This window comes from Numida meleagris, chromosome 9 (assembly GCF_002078875.1).
Source record: "Numida meleagris isolate 19003 breed g44 Domestic line chromosome 9, NumMel1.0, whole genome shotgun sequence".
Classification (NCBI taxonomy): domain Eukaryota; kingdom Metazoa; phylum Chordata; class Aves; order Galliformes; family Numididae; genus Numida; species Numida meleagris.
The window spans coordinates 10,983,433-11,005,263 of record NC_034417.1 but is presented as its reverse complement, the minus strand read 5'-3'; the positions used below and the strand labels follow the sequence as shown (position 1 = coordinate 11,005,263).

At 43.7% G+C, this 21,831-nt stretch overlaps 1 protein-coding gene across 2 annotated transcripts in view; it reads right to left on the bottom strand.

Moving 5' to 3' along the window:
• SH3GL3 (SH3 domain containing GRB2 like 3, endophilin A3) overlaps positions 1 to 17,536 on the bottom strand; it is a 50,212-nt gene extending 32,676 nt beyond the window's left edge. Inside the window, exon 1 of one of the 2 annotated variants that reach the window (XR_002441940.1) lies at positions 17,359 to 17,536. Coding sequence is in view for 1 of the 2 variants with exons in the window: in XM_021407732.1 (XP_021263407.1) it covers positions 17,359 to 17,403 (45 nt within the window). In the remaining variant the exon portion in view is untranslated. The remainder of the gene's footprint in view (positions 1 to 17,358) is intronic. The other variant, XM_021407732.1, reaches the window with a different exon arrangement.

The window sequence follows — 21,831 nt, the reverse complement described above, 5'->3', positions numbered from 1 at the left end:
ATCAGCCTTCGTCTCTATCACAATGATGCACACTGTTTATGACCGTTTCATTAACTTTGACCTTCTGCCTTTAAATGGCAGGAGCACCTTCCCACAGGCACTTGAACTTAAAGACACAACAGATAAGTGCCACCAGTTATATTAACTGCCAACAGCTACTGGCCAGTTTATAAAGTGCTGTAATGCCAGGTTCCAGACAGGCAGTACGGCCTGAATTCTAAATCACCTGCAGCAGTAAAGGACTCCAGTTGGAGGTGTGTCATTTGGACAAAACATTGTCATCATGCATTAAATTCTTCAGTTTTGAAGTGGAACTTGAGTCTCCTCCTGCCTTCAGATCGGTCAGCAAAACACATTTTGATTTAAGCTTCAAGTCAGACTTTGGAGCAATGTGAGTTAAGATTACTAGACAAAAACATGAGCTAGAAGCATGCATCATGATCAATATTCTAGCAGAAAGTGTTTAAGGGAATGTATTCCACCACTTCCACAAGGCTGCAAGGTTTTTTTCCTCTTAAAATGCATACAGTAGTCATTTAATCAATTCTCTTTACTAAGCTTCGACAGAAAATGTTAAACAATCAGTAACTATACACAGATAATTTTGGCAAGACCCCCAACTGTTGTTGTAACAGTGCTGCCTTTTCTTTCTTCTCCACAACATATAGTAGTTCTCTCAGCTTCCTAATTACATGTGTTTGTTATTCTTTTTAAACATTAGCATGGAGCTTAAGCACTAGATACTGAATAACATGAAAAGAAATGTGTTGTACGTTTAAAGGAAAAAAAAAAAAAAAGAGCAGCTGTCACCAAGCTGTAGTTTGATTACAGCAACAGAGCGCTAGCACACGTCACTGCAGAGAGATGGCATTTGCTTTTCCAAAGCGCTCCGGCCAAAGGAATTGAGCTCCAATAAAGAACAATTCAAGCACAGTGGGGTTTCTGCCCTCTCTAGTCCCCCACAGATGAGCTGGACCACCCAAAGATTAACAGATCTTGCTAGTTATGTCCCCGGACTACCTGCTGCAACACGATCGTTGTCCTGAAGATGCACCTTTATCTTTAGTTCCCACCACCTTTTAAACCAGCTGAATCTGGGCATAGCCACAGTGTCTAGCCCTACAGTTGTGACGTGCAGTCACATCCAAAGTCTTTTCTTCAGATGTGGTGAACCATCACCCCAAGTGCTTCAAACCTGATATCTCCATGAGCCTCGACACCCTTCCCAGGCACTTGGGCTGGGTAGGTGTGCTCAGGGCCTCCCACCAGCTCTGTAACCTTAATTGTTTAAGCACATCAGTGCGACGAAAAAGCAAGCAACATGGGCTTCTCGTAGGAATTTCTAAACCACTATTGTTTGTCCCCTTGGTGCCATCGGGAGCTACTGAACACTGGGGGCAGCAAAAACACCAAAAGAAAGTGGAAAAGGATGGGAAAATACTGAACCTACAGAAAACAGAGGGAAACTTTACCAATTAAACATACGATTTGCTTGAGATGAGGCATACACCAGAACCCAGCATGGTGTCAGTGGGAATGAATTAAAGTCATACAGATATTGAAGAAAAGCATAGTGCTGTGGACAAAGGAAATTCTTGTCCATATACAAATAAAGTGCAAGACTCTGGACTCTATAATGCGATTTTACATTTCTATAGAGAGTGAGTCACTTCGCACCAGGCACTGACACGTCACGGCATTACTGGGTGTTTTAGTCAAACTTGTCTGCTAAAGCTATTCTTTAGCACACGCGTTGTACAACAAAAACTACTTTGTGTTCCCAAACCTTGAACACTTTCCTGACAAATATCCACTGTGCTTCCCAAAGAATTCAATGCTGCTGCCAGCACATGCATTTATAAATCAGCAAATTGAAAATGATTGCCCTACATATCTCAAAAGGAAAGCATCTCCATGAGAATTCACATACACTGACATAAACCAACCTACCTCAATTTTTAGAGGTAGAGACATGATTCCATAGACTGTGTGGTGATAATAAAGTGAGAGACTTGAGACTGTCAACTTTTCAAAGGATGAGATACAAATATATTTCATGAGTTTACAATAAATCCTCTGACAAAAACTCAGATTCATTGATCTGAGACTTGATATGGGCAAGAACAATGACACATGAAACCATAATGTTGCACACAGGCAGAAACATGCTTTTACTTCAATATTTAATTCTGGAAATCTAAAATAGTGTTCCTTAATTTACTTGAAATCTTGCTGCTTGTGGAGCTGAGCATATCCTAAAGAAGCACGTATAAAGGCACCAACGGGCCAGCAAAAAGTCCTTAGTGAGTATCCTTCCTCCCTTTCCCAATCTCACCGATTCCTTGCACAATTCCAAACTTCTGTTAAAAAAAAAAATTGTGTTTTTTTTTTGAAAAGTAAAATTTGTCACTTTGGATTCCAAACGATGACCTGCTTTCGAGCTCACTTATCCCATCAGAACACAGAGTGGCAGCACAGCATGCATTAGCAGCAGAACAGAGGCAGCAGTATGGGGACAGCCCTCCTGCAGGGTGACGAAGGCTGAGCAGCAGAACCCAGCAGTGGGTGTGAGGCAGCACCACTTCCTGCCCCCATTGGCTGCCTTGTTCAACGTAGGACAAGATTTTGTCCCTTTTCCTCTTCAAGCAGAGCAGCTAGAGCTATGAACAACAAGCTGGTTGCAGAGCGAGTTCCTCTGGGTGTTAGCACATTAACACTTCTTTCTCCCTCCAAGAATTCATTTGGTAACACTGCAATCCTGATCTGGCCTTGAAACAATCCCTCTTTCTAAAGATATTCTCTGTGCCTGTAGCTAAAGTGTGGCTTTCTTCTGACAGACCCCTATGTGCCCACAAAGATGAGAAAAGGTGATTATGCTATAAAACAGAATATATAAAACTCTGAAAGTTGGAGATTTAAATAACACCATCGCATGCTTCCTCTCCAAGTAATATAAGGACCCTTCATGTTATCATTGCCATTACTCCAACCCCTGCTCCATTTTAGATGTTTCTACATTAGATGTCTCTCCTGACTACATGTAAAGATTGCTTTTACAGATGCTGTCAAAGTGGTCCCTTATGACACTGTTTTACCCAAAGAGCACTGGAAGAACATGAAAAGCTACACCACGCTTATTTTTCACTGGACAGATTGCCTCCTGCTGCCACAAAGTCCCTTTACAACCTCAGCCCAACTCGCACCTCCGTTCTGCCCCATTTGCCACGCTAGCCCTTGTCTAATTGAGCAGAACTCCTTCCCCTGGTACTCCTCACAGCTGAAGCAAGTTTATTCTACTCTGAATGTGAACAAAACATTCAAATATTCTTTTAGGTGGTTTTCCCACAGCTGCTTAGCCTTCTTTAACTCCTGCTCCCCAGCAAGCCTCCCTGCCCTGGCACCAGCTGCAGTGTGAACGCAACGAGCTGCTCCAGGCAGGTGACCCACCTGAAGGCCCAGATTTAGGCTGCTGCAAGCTGCCATGTGGCTGTGCCATCCCCAGATGGTTGGAGCTGCTTCCACAAACACAGGGCTTGCCCATGCAGTGGAAAGGGATACACATACAAAAAGCAATCCGACCATTCTACAGGCTTGGGGAGGAGTGGCTGAAAAGCTGCCTGACAGAAAGGGACCTTTGTGTGCTGATGGACATGGGCTGAATATGAGCCAGCAGTGTGCCCAGGTGGCCAAGAAGGCCAGTGGCATCCTGGCTTGGATCAGTAATGTTGTGGTGAGCAGGACTAGGGAAGTCATCCTGCCCCTGAACTCAGCCCAGGTGAGGCCCCCCACATCGAGTACTGTGTTCAGTTTTGGGCACCTCAGTACAGAAAGGACATTGAGGTGCTGGAGCAGGTCCAAAGAAGGGCAACAGGACTCCTCTCCAAGGCTTGGAGAATATGCCCTATGAGGAGCGACTAAAGGAACTGGGGCTGTTTAGTCTGGGGAAGAGGAGGCTGAGGGGAGACCTCATTGCTCTCTTCAAATACCTGAAAGGTGACTGCAGTGAGAGCGGGGCTGGTCTCTTCTCACTGGTGACAGGACAAGGGGAAATGGCCTCAAGTTGCACCAGGGGAGGATTAGGTTGGATATCAGGAAAAATCCTCTTTACAGAAGATTGTCAAGCACTGGAACAGGCTCCCCAGGGAGGTGGTTGAGTCACCATCCCTGAATATGTTTAAAAACCGTTTGGATGTGGTGCTCGGGAACATGATTTAGCAGTGGGTTGTTAGAGCTAGAGCAGTATGGTTAGGTCGTGGTTGGACTTGACGATCTTGAAGGTCTTTTCCAACCTGAGCAATTCCATGATTCTATCCACTTAGCAGTAAGACATCCTTAAAAACCTCTTGGCCCCAAACAAAATAAGCTTTGCATTACCTTGTTGATGCAATATCTCTGTCCTCATCACACGATATCTAGCAATTGTCACTCATTCTAGTCAAAATCTATGCTTTGTCTTATTTTAGGACGTGCTGGCAAACTGTCAGTCATATTCTGCAAGAGTGCGCTGCTCCGATTCATAGCTCCTTAAAGGAGGTTATTGCACTTTGTGTTCCCAGAACATCATCTGACCAGTTCCAGCACAATGCCCTTGAAATAACCCCAGAAAATTGATTCTTCATTCTTTTCTCTAGCTAAACTACCCCAGCTTGCTCATGTAAAATGGCTCCCACTGGCTCTTGTGAAAGCTAGCATTAAATGCTGCACGGATGATAGTACAGCCTGCACTCAAGAAGGGCCCACCCAGCTCTCAGCACACAAGCAGCCCACAGCCAGCCTGGGCTGAAAACGCCGGTTTTTTAAAGGAGAGAGCTCAGTCAACACAAAAATCACAGCTTGCATGCACAGAATAGGCAGTTAAAATCCTTAAATCATTTAAATTGCTATTTATTCTCAAAAACACTCAACTACATTGCATAACTCATAAATACCCAGTTGCCCTGCTGCATTTTCCGTGACCAAAGATTTCTGCTTTTTAGACAGTTATACTGAAAACTCATAGAAATAAACAAAAAGACTGGTATTTATTTCAAGGCTCAGTAGATTGGGCCTCGTTACCAAGACACAGAGCACAGACCACCTCTTCCTATGGCCATGCCTTAAGCACACCCTCAACACCCACGTGTGAGACCAAATCACTTACAGCTGGTGTCAGAGAGCTGTGCCCAAGTAAGGGCTGGGGAAAAGTCAGATTTTACTCAGTTTGGGGGCTGACTTAATTCTGCTTTTGTAAAGCCAGAATATACTTACATCACCTTCACTGAATTCAACAGTCTCATTATATACTCAACACCACAAACAGTAAATTTGAGCCTTAGAAATAAACTGGCAAACATTTTTACCACCACTGCAGTTCTTTTGCTGAGATCAATCACAGGAGAGGTAACGCAGACAAGATGTGGGCACATTTAATAATGATTTACAGCTCAAAACATTTGGGAAAGTATTCTTAAATCTGTCTGACCTTAAGAGCTGCTACACTGCAAACAGTTAGGAGTGCCATACTTTGTTTTAGAAGTTACTAAACAACTGTGTGTTTAGGTAAAGCAAAAGTTTCCTTGGCAGTGCCATCGTTCAAAGTGACAGTTTTAGTAAACCCATTATCAGTAAATAACACAGTCGTCATCCACTGCTGAGCTCCCTCGTGGGCTGTACAGAAGAAGGAGAGCAACAGGACTGTCAACAGAAGTTTTATGGCCAGAGATATCAATGGTCAAAAAATATATATATAAAAATATATACATTTTCTGCTCTGGTTTGGAATTAACTTCTCACATTACCATACTATTGCTCATCACTGCTTCAGAACAATGCTCATTAGCAAGTATATCTTGTGTGCATGAAAAGTGACAAATCAGATCTATTTATTGCTCTTTCAGAAGCCACTTTTCTCCCATCAGGCAGTAATTCTTACTGAATTCCATCCCCACATAATCAACTTATGATTTGCCCTTCGGTGTTATTAAACTACTGCTTACATTTTTAGCCCTTACACGTACCCTGTGGATTTTATTAAGTCACTACAAAATTGATTGATAATTCCATCACCTACCCTTGCTTTTTACTGCACCTTATTTTGATTTAAGTGCCATTATTTCTAGCTTTAGAGCATCCAGTCGCTTAGTGCACAGTGGTTTCAGTATATTGTGAAACACACATATCATTCTGCCATGCAGCCAGTCACTGTTACTTCCTACCTGTTCCTGCTGTATGGGGACTGCGTACCTTCCCTTTGACTCAGCAAGATCTTTGTCTGCTCAGTTTGAGAGGTTTTTGCTAGCTTGTTTTTTAGAGCCATTTTGGTCGATGGTTTCCACAGGCCTTTAAGGTCATGTTCAGCGTTAGAGCACTGTAAGCAATGTGCTTCCTAGTCCTGGGTCCACTGCAAGGACAAGTGAGTTTTTAATGGGGTTACAGTCTCACCACTCAAATATTTTGAAAAATTCAAGAAATACACTCCCAGCTTTGCAGAGCTTTTGATCTCATGTGAGGCCACTAACAGCAACACCCAATGGAAGAATGAAAGGACTTGAGGTATCTTCTTCTCTTGTTTGATGCAACCTGTGCTCAGGATGAGTTGCAAAATTTAAATGGAACAGACAACTCTCAGACACACATGTAAGTACAAGTTTTTAATAAATCACACTCCTTTCATTCATGTATTAGAAGAACTCTGAGTATCACAGTTTAAAATATACGTATATCTTTTTTTCCATCTCCAAGACAGGTCTAGAGAGGAAGTCACCATTCATTTTTGCCTCAGTTTCACAACTCGATTTCAAAACACACTGGTGGTTTCATGCAGCAGCACTTTGTTACACACAATACCACAAACTCAAACGCAATTGGGGACAGCTGGGTTTTGCTGCCCATACTTCTAAGAATGACACATATTATCCTGAACCTCCACAAGGCACAATTCTTTCTAATAGAACAGGAGACCTGTAGAAATGCACTCTGGATGTCATCCATGGGACAGAGAAGAACTTCCTTCATCGTACAAAGAATTACCTACATTTCATTGTTATCAAACTTTATAAAATTCCATCTTTAAACAGAAAACGTGGAAAGCTGGAAAAAGATTTCTAGTATAATCTACAGAGAACACAGACCCTTACAGAAATCCCCAAGTAGCTCTGAAGTACTGCTGCAAACAAGATCAAAAGGCAAAGGCACTGGCCTCCTCTATACCGGCACGGGGGTTTGTAGCAAGAATTCCCTAGAAAAAATAAATAAATAAAAATAAAAAAAACACGCCATTGGTGATAAAACATGTTAAGCCCCAGGAGAAAGGAACCTTTAACCACAGCTTATGAGATCACTGATGAGCAGATCTCAATCAATTAGAAAGTCACTTGCAACAGAAGTCTCACAAGTCTTGCACTCTTCTTGCCAAGCAAAATGGTGTATGTGGCCTTCTCAATCCCGATCAAAAGTATATGATAAGTAAGAATACACATAGTGAAATGTGCTAAATACTAGTAACACAACTCTAAATTCCTTAGTATACAGAATCACGGACAGTTTTCCAAAACGTGAAGTTCCTGCTTAAAGAAGTAAATACAAAGAAAAGGAAGATGTGGTTTTCCCATTCCTTTGAGATATGCCATGCAGAATGATGTGAGTAAATGAACACCTTGACTGGCGTCAAGCTAGAGTTCTCCCCATTTTTTATAAATTTGAATATAAAGGATCATAAAAACTGACAAGACTCGGCAAGACAAGTTCATGAAATTTCACCATTTTCTGCAAAATCATTTCCTCATTTTCTTAAGGCAATTTTCACGTAATCCAAAAACAGCAATTCCCAGCAGCACTGCTGCTTTTGCACAAGAGCAACTATATTTATGTGCATCTTTTTCCCTTGTATCAACAAACTTCTTGTTCATCAGATAAGAGATCTGTACTGGCCTTCTGGCTGCTTCCCAAGCATGCAGACAGACAAAGAGGTGCTAAGCGCAAAGTCACAAATCTGTTATGCAAGCTTGCCTTAGCACAAGGCTGCTCGAGCTGAACTTGCTCTTTCTTCTCTGCAGCAGGCTGCAGCCCAACTCAGAGAGCCTTCATTTCTGCAACCCTGCACTAACACAACTAAACTCAGCAGAACGACAATAACTAATGCAGGGGCATGAGAGACAGTTTCTACAACGTCTGTGTCAAAAAAGCCACGTAAGAAGCAATGAATATTTCTGATAAAGCAAGCATGCGGCAGTTCAGCCCAGACCTTTGGCAGAAAGTCAGCCACAGAGCAGCGCTGCTCAGGACCAGTGCCACTCCACACAGTGCATTTCAGATCTGCTCTAAGCAGTGTTGGCTCAGAAATATTCCTCTGGAGACCAAAGGGCAAACTGTTTACCTTCTAAGTAACGTCTTGCAGATATATTTTGGGCAGAGGCTATCTGTGGGGAGTGTTTCTATCCAAAGGCTTAAAGACGGTGGGGGAGGACATAAAGGTTATAAATACAACACAGTTGTACAAAGTAATGGAAGTGCTGTCATCAATTTCCATTTACCCACAGTAAAAATGGGGCTTGGCGCTTTCAGAGGCAGAAAGGTAAGCCAGCTGACACCCATAAGCTTCAGGGATTTCCAGATTCCAATGTGTTTTAAGGTTTTACTGATAGTATATCAACAACAAAAGCACCTTGAAAGATGGATGGCCTTTGTTCCAGCTTTGGAAAGAACCTGGAAACAAGAAATATATTCTTCTACCACTAGCAAGAAGAATTTTTCCCAAAGAAGCTGCTGAAGCCTAATGACCTTGCATTTAACCACAAATAGGAACAGCACACTGCAAAATGAGGCACTGAAGCTCCCAGCCCAAATATCAGGGACCAGGTTCCATTTCAGCTTGCCTGTTACAGATGTACAGTGGATAGGAATGCCTCCTACACCTCACCTACTGGTACTGCACACAGAGAGCAGCCACCTGCCATGCTCTGGCACCAACTCACAAGCTGCCAGTGCAGCAGCTCATACTGTTATCAGTGCCTTCAGTCCATCTGTGAGCAGTGCTGCTGTACCTGGCCTTACCCAAAAACAGGAAGCTGTCAGCATGGGAAATGATCATCAATGAACAGAAACTCAGACTATCATAGAATCACAGAACAGATTTGTTTGAAAGGGACCCTACTGCCCCCCAGCCCCAACTGCTGCCATGGGCTGGCTGCCCCCAGCTCAGGCTGCCCAGGGCCCACCCAGCCTGGCCTCGGGTGCCTCCAGGGATGGGGCATCCATAGCTCAGGGCAGCAGTGCCCAGGCCTCATTGCCCTCTGAATAAAGAGCTTCTTCCCAACATCTAACGTCAGTCACACCTCTTTCAGGTTTAAAACCATTTCCCCTTCTCAGGGGCAGAGGAAAGAGTATGCTCAATGTGACTGAGCTTAGAAAGAAACAACCAAGCGTATAACTTGAGGAAAAACCCCATAAAGCATAACTGCTGATTAGAGCAAGTACCGGAAAATATATTTCAATTTAATTGAAGCGTCTTTCACAACATATTTCCTCAAACATGAAGCTATTTCTACAAGTAACTCTTTTCCTGCCTAAGCTTACAGTCCACTTGTGTTTGTGTATCTCCCTTCTGCTCTTTGCTACAGAAGTTTTCCTTCCACTAAATTTGCACTGAACAGGAGAAGGGAGGGAGAAATACTTTCTTCTACTGAGAAACAATGCACACGGTCTTTGAGTATGTGGATAGCATAAGACAGAACAGGGAAATGAAGAGGTTTGGTTTGCTGCTCCTCCTCCCTCCCCCAAGGAAAGCAAAAGAAAAAAAAAATAGAGAGAGCCCACATCCAACATCAAAGAACATCCTTTATTACATTTTACATGGGAAAAACAGGTAGGGAGTGTTCAGATGTTAAAGCCATAAAATGACAAATAACTAATCTTCAAGGTGAGCAGCTCTTGCCATGTTCCAGGGCCTCCAGGCAGACACCCAAGCAGCTTACACCAAGAGCAGGATTCAGTGTGCTGTCTTAAGAAATCTTATTGTTATTTTCTTTGCAAGGAATTTCTAGAGAGCAGAACTGGAACTGCTGGTTCTGATCTGTTGAAAAGTCAGTGGCTTTGATTAACAATTCACTTTCATGAGGCTTTATCCTCCCACCACGCACACACCTACCCAGAAGCCAGGCTGACAGGTGCTACATTCTCCACAGGAAAGAGAAAGAGTTCCCACCGCAGTGGATTCTCTGGTCTTAGAGCCAGCACAGGCAACAGATCTCACTTCCCAGCTGCCTCAGTAGGACTGTGAAAGGCAAGTTCACAGTTCTGAATCAAAACAATGAGTTTCTCACCTCCATTCGCACACTTGCTGCACTGATACTGTCTTTCCACTTGTTCTCTGCTGGGGACACATCGTTATCTGAAAATATTAATTTCTAAACCATTGCTCTCCAGTCCCAGGGGGATATTAAAACCAGAAATGTTAGGTGCAAATACTGAACCTTCAGCTCTGCTGACCTTTCTCTGAATCAATGGAATGACACCATTTCTGAGGACTGGACATTGCATCTGCAGCCTGGAAAAGGAGAATCTAACTTTGGTTCTAACTGGCTTTCTCCTTAACCCCAACGTCACGTCACCTTCAAGTACCTTATTTATCTGCACCTGCTTGAAAAAACAATGGGAACAATGAGATCTACCTGCCTCTGCAAAGCACTCCAAAGAGATAAGAAGTGCTGTTATCTAAGACTCTTTATACTGGCTTTACTAATGTTTCCTTCTTTCTTGAAGAAAAAAATAATAATAATAAGATTTTCCACCTTTTTTCCACCTTAAATCTATAACCTGAATGCACAAGGCCAGAAAATCTGACAATCAGAGAATTTTAAAAGCTCTTGAGTCTTATATTTGTGCATAGTTCCCAACCAGGCTAGCGTCCCTGCAGCCATTGCAGCTCATTACATGCAGGTACAACACCAAAAACGTAATTTAATTAGAAACAGAATTAACACTCAGCAGAGGCTTGGCATTGTCCTTTGCATAGAAAACATGCAAGGCTGAGTTATTGTCGTGTTTCACATACACAGCTGCTGATATCTGAGATGCTGTAGGAAGTTAAGGGTGTATTCTCCCATCAATATGTATAACTTAATAATGTTAATAATAGAAACATGTACAGTGATCGGATACTAGAGGTCTACCAAACAGAATTTGAGGGGTAACCTAGCATTTGATGAGTCCTTCCCTAACTGGACTTGTTAAAAGCAGTGTTAAAACCCACATCTTCAGCTCTCAACTGTCATAAAACTGCAGCAGTGTCTTCCTTCCCTGAACAGGAAAGAGTCCAACAATGGGAACACAGCACAGAATTAAATGAGCGCAGTACACCAGGGTGAAAGTGGCATTATATAAATAGAAGCAGTTTGATCTTAATAATACCGTCATAAGCCAAAGCTTCAGCGTTACAGGGTTGTTGCAGGAAGTATAAAGAATTGGACATATTTTAAAACCAGAACTACACCAGAGTTAATAGAAAATGTTGGTGTTTGTGTGGCACGACAGACAAAATGCTATATTAAAAACACTTCCATTCTACAGCAATACTTAGCTCTGGAACTGCAGCTATATCACGCCACTGATTCTATACAGCTTTCTTGTACCAATAGGAAGCAAGTGTTTGGGCTGAGGTTTTGCTGTCACTTACACTGCTATGCTGCATTTGCCTATACAGGAGACGCTGCACTGAGTCAGCCCAGAGTTCTATCAGCATAACAAAGCAGAATTTGTCCTCCTGTATGTACACTATGGAGTGCGTCCCAAATTCCATAGGGGAGGGAGCACAACTTCTTGGTAGAAATGTATCTGCTTAGGATATTTAAGCAACTTTGAGTAACACGCAGCAAATGACACTAAAGAAATTCCAAATGTAACGGTGTTACTGTGCTTCCCTTGTCCATTTGTTTTGCAGCACTGCAGGATTCTCCAGCGTCTGCACTGCAATGCATTACCCAGCATGTGCGGCAGTGACTCAGGCAACAACAGCATGAGCTGAGCTCCAGCTCCAACTTGCAGGATGCCTTTGTAACACCCTTCAGCAAAGCCAAGAATCTATAAAAGGAGACATGTTCAAGGAGAAAGTTCAGCTGCCATTCCATCATGCTGTACTATTTTCTGTTGCAATGCTATTCAGATTTTTACATATGCATATGTTATATGTAACCTCCAAATGGTAGCTGCATCACTGCTGGATTCCCAGCTTGCAGCACAGATGATCTATCCCCTGCAAGCTTTGAGAGCCGCATTGCTAAAGGTTGTAGAGGCACACAAATGTTGTGTTTACTAGCTTGTATGCTGGCTGAAATACTCAGCATTTCTTTTTCCTACAGCTATGCCTTACTGCTAGGCTGCTTAGGAAGTTACAAATATAATTGTAAATATAATTGTTAATATAATTGTAAATCTAAATCTTCAGAGCTAGCTTCCCTCTCCTCACAACTCTACCAGACTTGTGTTTTTAATAAGGAAAACTAGCTTAGTGGCACAACTATCCGGAAGGTCTCCCTGCTGAGGTCCTGGATTCATCATGCCCAGTTCAGGTTGGATGTGAAGGAACAGTATCTCTCACAGACTGGATGGTAACAGCTTCTAGTCCTAGGATGGAAACAGACCTGCACGTACCAGTCAGTAAAGCCTTGATTTTTGTGCCTCAGTGGCAAGTTCAGTTTTTATTTGTGCAAAGTCCGTCCCTCCCTCAGTTTACCAAAGCACTTAAAGTTTGTTTGCAAACACTTGTGTAACCAAAGGTTTTGTGTATTAAGGCACAGTCAACATGGACTTAAAAAAGGCTTAAATATTATGCCTGGGCTAGTTATTCAACTACAGCAAGGAAAAAACAGTAAAATAAAATATAATGCTATAATGTGATGGAAGGTACAGCAATAACAGTAGGGTGGCAAAGCCCTAGGCTGCAGCAAACAAGGACAAGGCCAAATGCAGCAGCCACGGACACAAAAACAAAGGAAGAAAATCTGCTTACCTCTAGAAGGGCTCAAGTAGGCAGGGATCTCCAGGAAGATACCCTTGCCTCCACTGCCAACCCTTAGATGAGGATCCTGGCTCTACCCCTCCTGGTCTCTCAGGTGCATTGCACTGCATGCACCTGAGCTCCCCTGGGTTGGTCCTGCCTTTCCACCAGGTGCTCAGTCACTGGTTCAAGCCATGACTTAGCACTTCTGCTACACAAAACAAAACCTTTTTTTTTTTTTTTCCTCCCTCCAAACTTTACTTTGTCAGGAAAGCAAAACAAACAAAATCCAATCAGCAAGATTTATTCTGCCTGGGTAATAAGGTCTCCATTCTGATCTGGTTTTCAATCCAGCAGATTGGATCAACATGCCACATAAATCAACAGAGTAACAGCAGAAATCCGGGGGAGAACAAGCATCCTTGTAACTGCTGGTGAGAGCCAAAAGCTGGGGAACAAAAACCATGCACACAATAGAAAAAGGCCTTCAAAAACATTGCTACAAACAGATGACAGATGCACTACTTGAAAAGACAAATGCCATTCAGGACAATATGAGAGGAGCGCCCAGTGCATATAAGCTAAACCACTTTCAGAAGTCAAAAATGTTGTACCAACTCAGCCTTGCCTAGAAAACCTGCTCACTCTTATGCTCACCTACAGACAGAAGAGCCAACGCCTGAATAGCACTGCTCTTTCTTTCTTCACTGGCAGATAGAAAGGGTTTAAGAAACCAATCTGCATTCACTAACAATCACTGCTCACGCTTACATTACAAACAAGATATTCACAATAACTGCAGTCACATGTTTCTCAAAAATAAAGTATTGATTTCTGCTGCCTCTGAGGAGCTAAGCCTAAGAAACATGTTCTGAATAAGCTGTTAATACTGAGAATGCTGCTATAGACAGACTTCTACCACAACTTAAAAAAAAAAAAAAAAAGACACACAAATGTAAGGTCACCAGCAGATTTCTTACAGCAGCACCATGGCTCAGAACACCCCAGTGAAGGAAGGCTCCCAACCCACAGCCCCATGCTTTGAAAGGGTCCCACATCACAGCACTGAGATGCCAGCCTGGCTGCGCTGACAGAACACAGCAGAAGCTACAGCAGCACCTGCTGACTAGGAAGGCCTCCTCTCCGTGCTCTGTACTTGGAGTTTTTCTACACAGAACAGCACTCTAAAAATACTCCCGGTGAGCATCAGGAGGTGCAGCCCTCACACTGCCTGCACTGTCCCACGTGCGCAGCTGCACGAGGACAGAGCCTGCAGGAGCAGCAGGTGGAGATCCACCCACCTGCATCAAAGGCTGCACATCGACAACAGGAAAACAGATATGTCGGCATCTGAAAGTGACAGGAGGCAAATTCTCCATTGAGAACAAAACTCCCTGGAGGCTAATCTAAAAACAAAAAAATAATAATAAATCTATTTGCAAATACATCGACTTGAATATCAATTCAAACTTATAGTCTACGTAGCAGACGGAGTAAAGCTATTTCTAACATTCCTGAAAGCTATTATCTGTTACACCACAGACATACATCTTTCATTTGGGTCTGTCACTTCTGCATCCCCCGATGAAGCCATTGCTATGGTAGAGATTCTGGAGTGCATTTGCCTTTTCAGGTATTGCAGAGCACAGACAAACAGCCCAGACATCACTGCAGCAGTGCAAACAGACGCCTGTGACTCAGAGCTGCCTTCCAACCCCTGCCACCAAGCAGGTGAAAACCTACACACACACACTGTGTTCAGGGGTGAAAGAAGTACGGCTGCGTACAAAAATCCAGGCGAAAACCATAAAGAACTCCTACTGTGAGCTTACGGATTGCAAACATGGAGACACGGTGATGTTTTAGGACACCAAGGCCATAACAGCACGTTACATCTGAGTTTGGATGAGGGCTTTAGGAGCCATAAAAAGTTGACTGCTGAACTTTTCTTAAAGTGAACACCTGTTTACTCAGCAGTAACTTCAGATAAACCACACCAGCATGCGTAAGACAAACATCCCAGAAGGAATAAACCACTAAACCTCAACTGCACACACAAAATCAGAAGTATTGGTTCCTTTTTTACTCTGGAGTCTAAAGCAAGACATACAGAAAATGTATTGCTCCTGGAGAAGAAAAAAAAAAAAAAAAAAAAAAGCAGCTCTGCAACAAGTGAGTGGCTGTTAGAAATGCTTCACGAAATGATGTATTTGGATTTATTCTACAACTCTGTGGTCTGTCACTCCAGATCTACATCAGCCTATATGTCAGTTGGAACTGTGCGTTACTTCAGTTGAATAGAAATCTGCTGTAGCATGGAAATGTTAGCTTTTGAAAATACATAAAGAACTTGTCACTTCTTTGATATTTACTTGTATTTTTGAATTAACTTGTTAAATACAGACTGTCTTAACCCACTTGCTTCATCATTCAGATTTTTTTTGTCTCTAGGTTCTGCCAACCTTCAAATATTCTCCTTCAATCACATGTCCTGGCACAATTCTCATTCCCCTCAGTATTCCTCAACGTCCTCTGGGAAATTTGCCAGTTTTGTCATCTGCCCCCGTTCTCCGTCGGGAACACTAAAGCAAGGAATTAATTTTGTTCTCTCCCCAAGCTATGCCTGTGACTGCTGTTAGCAGTTACCCTTGGCATCTCTCAGCCATTCAATACACAATGGTATATACCTCCTTAAGTGAGCCTACAGTACTTAAGAGATTTATAAAGTGTCCTGCTGAGAGATTTCTGCATTTGCTTGTTTTAGCATCATGCAAAAGAATTAAGCTAAGAGATGGGAGTACCAGTATTTCTATTTTGCATGCCCTTACTGTCCCATTTTCTGCTACTTCCCACAACTGTTTTCTATGTACTTTTATACATTTTTACACTATTTTAGCCAAAGACTGTTTTTCCCTGAAGACTTCCAGAACGAACTCTTAAGAAGTGCATTGTGTTTTCTTAAGCACCAAAAAAAAAATCCAGTTCCAATATCAGCTTTTTTCCTGCATGAGCATTTCCTACTAAGGAACACCTCCTTCTCACAGGAGAGGCTATTCTGATCTGCCTCCTTTAAATTGCATGCTCGCTTCTTCATTTGACAATGGATGCAAACTTTACATTTGACCAAAGAAGAAGAACATCATCTAATGTTAGTTACGCATCCGAGTTTCCTACTGTAAAGAACACTGGAGGGCATTCCACAGCACTTCAGGAAATACCTGGGCAAGTTCAATACATCCTTCTGTTCCTTTCTGCCACCAATGCTATGTTCACCGGCTTCCCCTCGGTTATTTAGTTCTTTGCTATGTGTACGTGCCCAGATTAAGCAACCTGCCACACTGCTGGCAGCCGTCAGACTGGAAGCATTTGTTGTGGTTACCTCTTTAACTTCCGCACTTAAATACCATCTGTTACCAACTCAGAGCAGCAAAGGCTGCACCACTTACAGTACAGTGGGTGCATAACAAACCAAAGCCTTTGCTAAGCCGTCCTTGGGTTTGTTTACCCAGAGAGCCCTCATTTTTGCAAATAGGCAATGAAAGTTGATTAAATATCTAGGTACACGGCATTCCTTGAGATCAATATGTAACACAGAAGAAATATTACTACTGACAATAAACGTTAGATACAATTATTCAGTGTGTCAATAGCCAACCAAAGCCACGTTTGGGCTGCAGAGACCCCAGCTACCTGCGGGAGGGCCTGCAGAATGGCAGCTCAGCGGCTCTGAGCCTTGATTTCCTGCACTCCAAGCAGGAGCAGCTGTCAGCTTGGCCGAACGGGTCACGCAACTCATGTCAGTATTGCCATCGTCATTAACGAGATCTCTGGGGAACTCGCAAACTCCTCCACTGGAGAATCCCACTGCACAACACTGAGCGAAGGGAAAGTGCGAAACACCGGGAGAACAGAGAGAAGATGAAGGCTCAGGAAGAGATTTGAGTACAGCATCCAGAGGAGGGAAAACTCTAGAAACGCAGGGTACCCCCTATAGGACAGATGCATGGTACGCCAGGTAGGATACAGCAGGAGTTGGTGGGAGAGGACAACAACGAACTCTGTGGGGAAAGCTGGTACCTCAGAGCCCCTCTTTAACTAAGGACACGGGGAACAAACCCAGAACCAGCACGAACGAAATATCTGTAACAACATCAATAACTGGAAGCGAAGAGCCGGGCCCCGGGAGAAAGGAGCAAAGGGGCCGCCCGCCTCGCACGCTCCCTCCCCTCGGGCGGCTGCGGGGCACACAGCGAGGGAAGGAGCGGCGGGGCAGCTGCCGCCCCGCAGCAAAAGGACGCGCCCCAGGGTGGCGGGCGGCGATGTCAGCGCCTAAACAGGGAGAACCCGAGGGAGCCTCCTCCGAGCTCAGCCCGCTGCCGCTCCCTTACCTGGCTCGCTTTGTGAAACTGCTTCTTGAGCCCCGCCACCGACATCCTCCCGCCGGCGGCGGCTCCGCGCAGAGCCCGCTCCCCGAGGCGGCTCCGGGCAGCAACCCGCGGCCTCTCGCTGTGTCACCCGCACCGCCGGCCCCGGCGCCCCGCGCGGGTGGAAACATCGCGTTCCGAACGGGTTCGGCGGTGCCACCCCATTGGCCGCCGCTCGTGCCCATGCAAATGACACAGCCGGAGTCGCCCGCCCATTGGCCGCGCGCCGTGGACTATGCAAATGAAGCGCTCGAAGACGCCCACGCTATGGTGTTGCGTGGAGACCGCAGAGCCGGTGGGCTCGGCCCGCACTGCGCTGCCGGGAAGGCACGGCGCGGCACGGCACGGCACGGCACGGCACGGCACGGCACAGCACGCCGCGGGGGTGGCGGCGCTGCGGGGCTGAGCGTCGCGGGGCCTGGCTGCTCACAGTCCTGCTGCCAGCTGGGCCCGCCAAGGGCCTGGTTTCCTCTTTGTAGACCTCATTGCTACACGGCATCTTAATTAAATGGATGCTCGTAGACCATGAAAGCTATCACAGCAGTCCGGGGCATGACTGCTTGGGGCCATGCATCAGAATAAACCCACTCTGTGGCCTGGGTATTTTTTTTTTTTAATTTTTATTTTTAAAGGAACATCAGGAAGGCCAGGAGAGCCATACAGATGGGGTGGCTCTGCCGTGTGCTTGGCCACTGCAGGACGAAGCAATTGCACGCTTACGTGTGGTTGTGGGTCAGCAATGTACCCATAGGTAGCGGTGGTCGTACCCTCCCCCCCAATAAAGCACTGGCACCAGGCCCCAGCTGTGAGGTCATTTGGCAGTGATGCTCCCGCTGCAAAGTGTACATGGAGCTGGGAAGTGCTGAGAGTGCCTTGGGTGCCTGCAGGGCAGCCATGTTCCCAGTGGCAGCCTGTGGGTTCTACTGGCTTGGGAGAGCAAGGCATTTCCAGAGCATGTTACAATTACCTCACAGACTCATAGAATTGCTAAGGTTGGAAAAGACCACTAAGGTCATCTAGTCCAGCCATCAACCCATCGCACCATGCCCACCAACACATGTCCCTCAGTGCCACACCTGCTCTTTCCTTGAAAACCTCCAGGGACCTCCTTATAATAGCAAAGAGGACAAGGAAATTAAAAAAGAAGAAGAAGAAGAAAAGAAAAAAGAATCAGGGTAATTGTCCTATTATAAATTAGAAGAATCACTGTCCTACCTGCAATAATTACATACCCCTGAGTACAAGTGTCAAGACAGACTTGTCCATGAGTTAAAGAACTCCTACTGGCTGCTATTTTACAAAAGGGGCTTTGTACAAGAGAGGCAAAAGCAACAAAAGAGAAAGTGATGAGGATAACCAGTTAACCCCTATGGAAGATGAATTGTAAGGAAAAGTCTCCTTACGTTTTTGGACTGAGTAATGCTTGAAAGAAATCTGCAGTCAACATGCTGCCTGATGGCTCTAGTGGGGAGGGAAGGAGCGCTTTCAGCCTTGTTGCACGGTAACATGATTACACCACAGGCACCTGATTTCAGCACCACTTTTTCTTCCTAATCAAAACGTAGCATGGTGCTCACTGCCTGGGCCAGATCAGGTACAGTGCAAATTAGTGAGGCATTTGGGGAGGTCACAGCTGGCAGAAATGAAATGAGCTGTTTTGAGAGAGCTGGAGGCGCTGAGAAGAGAGAAAACAAGGCCTGAACTGAGAAACTGGAGTTTTGTATGCTGTATTAAAGCAAACTCTGAGTGTATCATGGAACTGGGAGAAAGCTTTGGCAAATCTTCGGCTGGAAGAAAGAGGGGACCAGAAGGAAGGAAGGAAGGAACATGAAACAAGTCACCGTGCAGGGGAATCGATGGATTATAATCACTGCAGCTGTTAGTTGTAAAATTAGATTAGATCAAGATCTTGAGTAAGGGAATATGTCTACAGCTCCCTCTTTTCATCTAGCGTTACCCTACGGGTAAGAGATGTGTTGTTTCTGGTGGAGTGACACAAGAATTTGCAAGTGGGAAATGCCCTGTGGAAATCCAAGTTCGTAGGCTAATTGCATAGTGATACAGACAAGGTGAAAACCTAATTAAGAGCCAGTTTGAGTGGCCCAGGTGTTAATGATTTGGTAGAGACACTCTGAAAAAGACATGTTCAGTTCAGATATAAGCAAAAGTTATTGCTTGTAGCCAGTAATACAGACTGGGTAAGCAATATCTAAGAGCTTTATAACCACAGATTATACATCATGGAAACAGGGACTGTGATTTGCTGGATAACATTCTTTATGTTTTAGGAAAAGTTGCAAATCCAATCTGTAAAATGAGGGAAATGAGAAATAGAATAAAAACTCCTGGAAGTGGTACAGCTAAATGCTGACATGGTAGGAAAGAAACTTCTATTAAAAAGAAGAAATGCTATAAGCTGAAGGCAGGCCAGGGTATAGTACTACACTGGCATGGTGAAAAAATGCTTCACAGAGCTTGGGAAACAGGAGGCCTTCAGGGGAAAAGTTCTAGATGTGTAGGTATTTAGACAACTGCAATCCCACCACTCCGGAAATTTCAAAGTATTTGAGAACTACAGATGATGCTCCAACACTTTATTGTTTTAAAAAGGAAGGTGAACTTTGTACAAACTGAGAGCTCCTAACTGGCTTCGAATCACAGTGGTGACTGGAAAATATGTGCTGGCTGCTTATGTGGTAGAATTGGGCTTGGAAATTGGTCCTGTGAAACTCAAGCAAAATAGGTATCTGGATAAGAGGATACCTTCATAATTCACTTGGATTTCAGTGTGGCTATTACTCTGTAAAAAACCCAGCCTGCAGAAATTCCTTCTGAAAATGGTTCCGGTAAAAGCAAACAACCTTACAGGCATTTGGTTTCCAATGAAGAAATTATCATATTTTTAAGAGTTGAAACTGCAATAGCAGCCATGTGAAGTATTGTGTTTTCAGTAAAATAAGAACTGGTAGTATTTAAAAAAAAAAAAAAAAGACCCAGAGACAGCTTGGCAGTTGATATTACTGCAACCTGAAGCCAACCACATCCATGTTTACTTGAACGTCTCTTAAAAAAATATACGAAATCTGATAGTGAAATTTGATCTGGGTCTTCAGTAGGTACTGCCACCAAAGAGAACATCAAAAAGGGGAGAAAGATGACTTTTTGATGAAGCTCTATGGGATTTGATTCCAGGCCACGCTGACTATAAGTAAATCACTTAATCATTAAGACCTAAATATTCAAAACAAGCTACTGTGCATTCCCTTACCTGGCAACATTTTTTACATGTGGCACTGGAAGGAGACTTCGGATGTGCTCACCTGACACAGGACAAGAATAGCTCCAGGGGAAAACAGCCTATTGAGTAACCATGTAACTGATCACCAAAACCAGAGTCATTGAGAGAAACCTGTGAGAAACCCACAAGGGAGGCTTCATTTGTAATTTAATTTGAAATTAGCAACTCTAATTTCTGGATTTATAACAAAAAAAAAAATAATGAGAATTATGTATGAATTCTCTACATGTTGAAGAAGTCTAACTTCCCATATTTCATCTTCAAAATACTGGCATTGGAGAAGCAGAGCAAAATAAATAAATATATTTCTTAAAAAAAAAAAAAAAAACAGTTTGTATTGCAAAGATGGATTTCCCCAAGTCTAAGTAGCAAGTATGGCATTTGTGGAGCTCACTGGCATGGTTGGGCAAGCCTGATTTTCATGGAATGGTGCATCCGAAGTGTACCTCACTGATGGGGCTGTGATAGCATTTGGAATTTTATGCAATGCATTTTTCACCAAGTTATAAGCTCCAGTAGAACATGCAGAAGAATTTTTTGCGCCAAAATATTTTGGTAATTGTTACAGTACCAAAATTATTTGTTGGCTCCTCCTTCCTAACCCACCTAGCATCTGATAAGAAAGTAGAAGACAGAAAGTAAAGATGGCATCTCTGGGAATCAGCACCAAGCAAAGTAGCACCAAGCTAGTGTTCCCATGAAGGAAAAGCAAGGGGAGTGCAAAGCAAACACTAGTGCTCCCTGATCTTGGGCATGACAGAGACAACACAAAATCTTTTCTGTGAATTACCTAAAGCCAATGGGATTACAAACACGTGGACCTAGTAGAACTTGATACTTGAAAGAAAAAAAACTCTGCTAGAGGGGACTTGCAGAAAGCTTTGAAAATTAATTAGGCTTGAGTATAAGAATGTGTCCTATTCTGAACATTTGAGAACTTCATCTGATACCACAATTATAGAAAGAGTGGAATCTTGAGCTGAACTGAACCTCCTGCAGAGTACTGACAATTAAATGAAGTAATACATAGCATAGTGTTCCAGAGTGAAATCCAAAGGACTACAACACTTAAGGAAATTGATCCCAACTACCTCTTCAGTGGCAAGTCCTGCAACGGCAAACCTGGGAGGTGACACTAG